Raw genomic sequence first — 5,855 nt, forward strand, 5'->3', positions numbered from 1 at the left:
AAGCTGGAAGATATTCCTTTAACAATTAAAGCAACATGGTGGGACATTTTCAGGTGAAACAGTGAGGGAGCGAGTTCCCCCTTGGGAACAATGGAATGGGAGCGAGTTCCCGGCGGGAACAAAATGAGGGAGCAAGTTCTGCATGGAAACGAAGCGAGGGGTCCAGATCCCCATGGGAGCGAACCCAGGGAGCGAGTTCCCTCATTGGAACGGACGGATAGGGAACTTTACCGGCGAGGCAGGGAAGGACTTCTCGTACGCAGCAGTTGCAGAGCTTGGAGATGGTGTGTATTGAAGAGGGAGCTCAATAATGGGGACACACCGACTGTCAATCTCTGACCCTTGCATGTGGGTTACTCCAATTCTCCCATTCCTCCATCTCCATGTCAGTGCAGAAGCAGCAGGAGCAGTAGCAGGAGCAGCAGCAGGAGGAGCCGATGCCGTTTACTACCTCGGAGCTTCGCATGGTTGCTGTGATCTTGTGCCCTCATGGTTGAGATTCGCTCTGCAATGGTGGAGCTTCGCAACTGCTTCATAGTTTAGCTGCCTGCGGACGGCGTCGGTGAGCAGCTGGTCACTATATCTGCCACCTTTTTTTCGTTGTTTTTGAACCCGAGTTGCTGCACTTCTTGGTGGGTTGGTTGGTCCTTGTGAGCTGGACAATTTTCTTTATGGAGTTGGTGTCGTTTTCGTGTCGTTTTTGATTTGTTTAGCTGACTGTAGGTAATGTCGTCCGGTCGGGGGACGTGAGAGCTACGGGGACGAAGGAGCTTGAGATCCCATGTGCTGGCGAGGTGGATTTGCGCAGAGTAGTCGATCAAGTCTGACTTGGTCTTTGTGCGACTCTGAGCAGTACCTTGCTTGTGCAACTTAGAGAGGTTCGGAAAACTTGCCTCTCTTTCGCTTTGCTTTGTGAACTGGATGTGGGACTGTGATTTCTCGGACTGTTTTTTGTGCAATCCCTTCTTTCTCTTCAGTTTTTTTGCCCAGTTTCGGATACTTGACGAGTATCCGACGCTTGATAACGGACTTTCGTCGCTTCTTCCTGCTGCTGTTACTTCTCTATTCTCCATTTGAACTGCCGCTGTTTAATCGGCGCTTAAACAAAATATAGCTTTAAACTTACTTCAATAGGTTGGAGTTCTGAGGTAAAATGGCTTTTCAACTCAAGGTAAGATTACCTGAAGAGCGTAACCACCGAAAGGAGACTCATTGCTTAGTGCTTGAAGTCATAATGTTAGTGAGGATGGGGTTCAAGGGCTTGGACATTCTTCAGTGCCCTCGTGTTTGAAATGTGTCCTTCAACAGTTTTGAAGCGTCTTCGTCAAAACGGGGAGTGTGGACACCAGAATGCCTTCGATGAGCATCTCACTTGTCTCTTCAGGGTCATTAACAAACGATTTAGTCGTTGGTATTTAAAAATCTTAGGTCAAAATAATACGCTCAAGTATAAATAATGATCACTCATTTGAAATACATATCCTGCACCTGCGTTGATTCAGAGAAGCTGAATACATGGAAGACTGTAATGTTCGTCCAGATATACCAAATTTCATGATAATTTCAGATAATTTAAGAGTGGACCACTGGCCTAGCTTGCTTGAGATGAGGTGATTCCTTGAAAGCTCACAAAAACTTTAATGCTGCAACTTCACATGAAAGCACTCTCTCATCTCGCGAAGCTTGTGTGACCGCTTTCACAGGGAGGCCAACTGAAGGTCACCATGGCTGCTTCCAAGACCTCCAGACCAGGAGAGAGGCTGGGGAGCCCGTCCACGTACGTCATCATAGGGTCGGTATTGATAGGTTTCTTCTTGGTCGCGGTTTGGGTGTCCACTACACCAGCAGCAATTCCAGAGAAATCCGACGGAGGACCTGCTGGAAGGAGCAGTTCTGTGAACTCCAATGCCTGGCCTGAAAATACAGTACCGAGCACTTCGGGAACGGAAAATTCATCTACTTTGAAAGAAGGACCCTCGAATCCAGTTCCAGACGCTGACCAACTCACAAATGAGCCACTTGGGAAGACACAACCCATGGAGGAGATTCCTGATAACATCTCGACGCTGGTGGAGTTAACCACGGAGAATAATGAATCGAACAAGACAAGCTTCGAGACCCAGGACATGGAGTCGAAGGAGGAGAAGGCCGAAATCCAGAGAGACAGTTCCACTGCACCGGAGTCAATTCCTGAGGACACCACTAAAACTTCCTTTCTGAGGGTGCAGGATGGTGCTGCCAAGACTTGGACACTTTGCAATTTTGCTGGAGCACAGGATTTCATTCCTTGCCTCGACAATGAAGCAGCTATCAAGAAGCTGAAGTCGCGAAAGCACTACGAGCACAGGGAACGCCATTGTCCCTCCGAAGAGGACCTTCCCAAATGCTTGCTTCCATTGCCAGCTAACTATAAGGTTCCAATCAAGTGGCCCTCGAGTAGAGATCAAGTAAGCTCATGCACACCAGTCCCATGTCTGCAACGAATGAGTTCTTGAAAACATGTACGCAGATCATTCCATTTGACCCGTAAAGCTCATCTCCTATGATTTTTATCAAATTGCAGGTATGGTTCAGCAATGTGCCCCACACGCAATTAGTGTCCTACAAGGCGGATCAAAATTGGGTGAAGGTGTCGGAGAACAAGCAGAAGCTCATTTTTCCCGGTGGTGGCACGCAATTCAAGCAGGGCGCAACGCACTACATCGACTTTCTACAAGAGGTCTGTACATCAGCAGATTTCATCAGTCATAGTGTTGAAAATTGAACTTCAACTCTTTAGCTCAGTCTAACATGTTTTGACTGATTCAGATGTTGTGTCATGGATATGGCAGGCTGTGCCCGAAGTAGCCTGGGGAAAGCACACTCGCGTCATTTTGGACGTGGGTTGTGGAGTTGCGAGCTTCAGTGGCTATCTTTTTGACAAAAATGTTCTGGCGATGTCTATAGCTCCCAAGGATGAGCATGAAGCACAGGTGCAAATGGCATTGGAGCGTGGCATTCCAGCTGTATCCGCTGTTATGGGCACTCAACGTTTGGTCTTCCCGAGCAATGTTTTCGATGTTGTGCACTGCGCTAGATGTCGTGTTCCATGGCATAGTGACGGTAATTGGATTCCGTAGAGACCCTCAATTATCCTTCTGCATTGATGTCTAGAACAAATTAACCCCAGTTCAGGTTTTGAAAATTGCGGTGTATGTGTTTGCTAACCCGACTGAAATTAGGATTGTCGTGGGGTATTTCTGTGACAGAGGGAATGCTTCTTGTTGAGCTGAATCGCGTTCTAAGACCAGGGGGCTACTTTCTGTGGTCGGCAACCCCTGTGTACTGGAAGGACGAGGAGAACGTTCAAATATGGAAAGGTTCGCATCTAATCCCTCTTATGCTGCCAAACAGCAAACTGATGTGGCCTGGTGTTAACATTTCCAATTATGCCTGAGTCAAAATATATAGCTTCTACTAATACCATCATATTGCAGACACAAAAGTTATCACAGAAAGACTGTCTTGGAAGTTGGTGGCCAAGAAGAACGATCCCACAACAAAGATAGGGGTGGCTGTATTCCAGAAACCTACAGACAACAATCTGTACGATCTTCGGAAGCCTGACGCCACCCCACCATTGTGTGAACCTGACGACAAGCCAGACGCAGCCTGGTACATCCCAATGAAGTCATGTATACACAAAATCCCATCCAAAGAGGGAGCAAGAGGCACAAGCTGGCCAGCTGAGTGGCCTCTCCGTGTGGAGGCGACTCCGTCGTGGCTAAGCACCAGCGAGAAGGGCATCTATGGGAAGCCTGTGGCGGAGGATTACCGTGCAGACGCTGATCACTGGAAGCGCATTGTTGAGAAGTCCTATTTGCAGGGAGTCGGCATTCAGTGGAGCTCGGTCCGCAACGTGATGGATATGAAGGCTGGCTATGGAGGGTTTGCAGCCGCGCTGGTGATGCAGCCCCTGTGGGTGATGAACATCATCCCTGTGACGGAGCCAGACACATTGCCAATTATATATGACCGTGGTTTAATCGGCATGTACCACGACTGGTGTGAGCCTCACAGCACGTACCCACGCTCCTACGATCTCATGCACGCCGACCACTTGTTCAGTACACTCACTACCAAGTAAGGAGTCAGCCGCATTTTCCAAAACCAACTCCCTCGTTTGAGGCTCTTGTGAACTACAGTAAGAGATGCCCAGATGTTCAAGTTGTGCGAAGGTTTTTAATAATTATATTTTTTTACTGATTTGGATGCAACAGGTGCAGCATTGTTAACGTGGTGATGGAGATGGACCGCATTTTACGTCCTGACGGATGGGCAGTCTTCCGTGACGGTGCGGACGTGCTCCGCGAAATAGAAGAACTGGTGAAGTCGTTGCATTGGAATGTAGTGCTTGCATACACACAGGGTGACGAGGAACTTCTTGTAGCAAGGAAAAGTTTCTGGCGACCTGAGGCTACCCGATAAAAGTGAGAAAACATTCATTAAACCCTGAACTTACTTCTTCAGAAGCCCTGCTGCAAGCCCAAGGCGACGCTGACCAAAATGAGCGCTACTTTTTTTGCTCCCTTCAGGCTGCAATTCAGGAATTGAATAGTCTCGACCACCACTCTTTGATTCATCACCGTTGATTTGAGTTAATTATTTTTGGTTTGTAGACAAGAGAGGGGTGGAATCAATTACAATACAACGTAGTTTCACAAAGTACCAATCTTTGGAGTGTTTTTGGTCTGCAAGTGCCTCTAGCCATGTAGGTGCCGGAGCGCAGCTAGTAACTAAGATATCATATCTCTGTAGCGTCCATAGCCACAACCTGAGTGAGCTGCCACATCACACGATAATTTTCAGTCCAGGGACGCATATGAACTATATTATTTGTTTTTTCATTGGAAATGAACGATTGGCGTCCCTTTCGAAACTTTTACTACCCCAGCATCACGTCGCTGGTCTGTGCCAATCTCGTTGCAAGGCGGTGGAGCCTTTTTCAACCATTATTATCCCATGTTCCCTGTACAGATTCGACAGTCATTGCCGTCCACAATACACTGATTTCTCCCTTGTTTACTTTCCCTAGTCAACAACTAAAAGCAGCCAACTCGACCTATCTCGCTAACCCGAGCATGCGACTGAGCTCTCCCTACGCATTGCTCACTCATCGATTCCCCTCAGACTAGTCAGTTTCTACATGAATATTCAGTACCCATCTTCCAACCACCCACAAATCCCCAGTTTTGATCACCACGTTGCTATGCGAGGATAGATCGAAGTGCAGATGCGTCAGCGGACAACCGGAGCGAGCAACTCTCACGCTGTGTACTGAAAACATATGTGGGGCACCTAAAACACCACAAGTCATCAGCCCTGCTTATTCTGGTGTGCATGTCCTCGCCTCCTGCTCAACGCTTCCAGCTAATACTGATACCGTGGCCTGGGTACAGTACTGAAGCATCCTTAGAAATATGGCCGTAGAGGTTGACAATGCGGCCTGTGTGCATGAGGTTGGAAGCAAACCTCGTTGAATACAGGTCCCAACACTAAGTCTGTGTGTGTGTGCCATGTCTGCAATTCAGCTTGAATTCGTTCATTTCACACAATCTAACCTGTAAAGCTCCGAGTCTTGTGCCGGTTTTCATGACAATGCTTCTCACCGGAGGCGTTGGATCTGGAATCCAGCCATAAAGGCCCGATGTTGGCATCTACTTTTCCACCAGGCCCACATTCTTATCATTGTTATGAATATTATTATTTATTTCTCTGAGATCTTTCCAGACTGGTTGGATGTTGCCTGAACTGGACGAATTGGGTGTATTTAAAATGTTTCTGTGTTGCAATTGAAACAGTCTTTGTGGTGTGTC

General features: G+C 47.6%; 1 protein-coding gene across 3 annotated transcripts; it reads left to right on the forward strand.

Moving 5' to 3' along the window:
• Nucleotides 1–267: 267 nt before the first annotated feature.
• On the forward strand, nucleotides 268–4,927 carry LOC112292490 (putative methyltransferase PMT23). 3 transcript variants are annotated; one of them, XM_024541031.3, is made up of 8 exons: nucleotides 268–562; nucleotides 724–878; nucleotides 1,704–2,447; nucleotides 2,564–2,719; nucleotides 2,832–3,102; nucleotides 3,249–3,359; nucleotides 3,477–4,122; nucleotides 4,260–4,927. In XM_024541031.3, exons 3-8 carry the CDS (start codon nucleotides 1,725–1,727, stop codon nucleotides 4,465–4,467), a joined length of 2,115 nt encoding a protein of 704 aa, XP_024396799.1. In that variant the 5' UTR covers nucleotides 268–562; nucleotides 724–878; nucleotides 1,704–1,724; the 3' UTR covers nucleotides 4,468–4,927. The 3 variants fall into 3 exon arrangements, with proteins under 3 accessions (XP_024396799.1, XP_090112462.1, XP_090112463.1); XM_090256336.1 differs by having other exon boundaries at nucleotides 305–573; XM_090256337.1 differs by lacking the exon at nucleotides 724–878 and having other exon boundaries at nucleotides 335–562.
• The last annotated feature ends 928 nt before the right edge of the window (nucleotides 4,928–5,855 follow it).

This window comes from Physcomitrium patens, chromosome 15, assembly GCF_059467195.1.
Source record: "Physcomitrium patens ecotype Gransden chromosome 15, ASM5946719v1, whole genome shotgun sequence".
NCBI lineage: Eukaryota > Viridiplantae > Streptophyta > Bryopsida > Funariales > Funariaceae > Physcomitrium > Physcomitrium patens.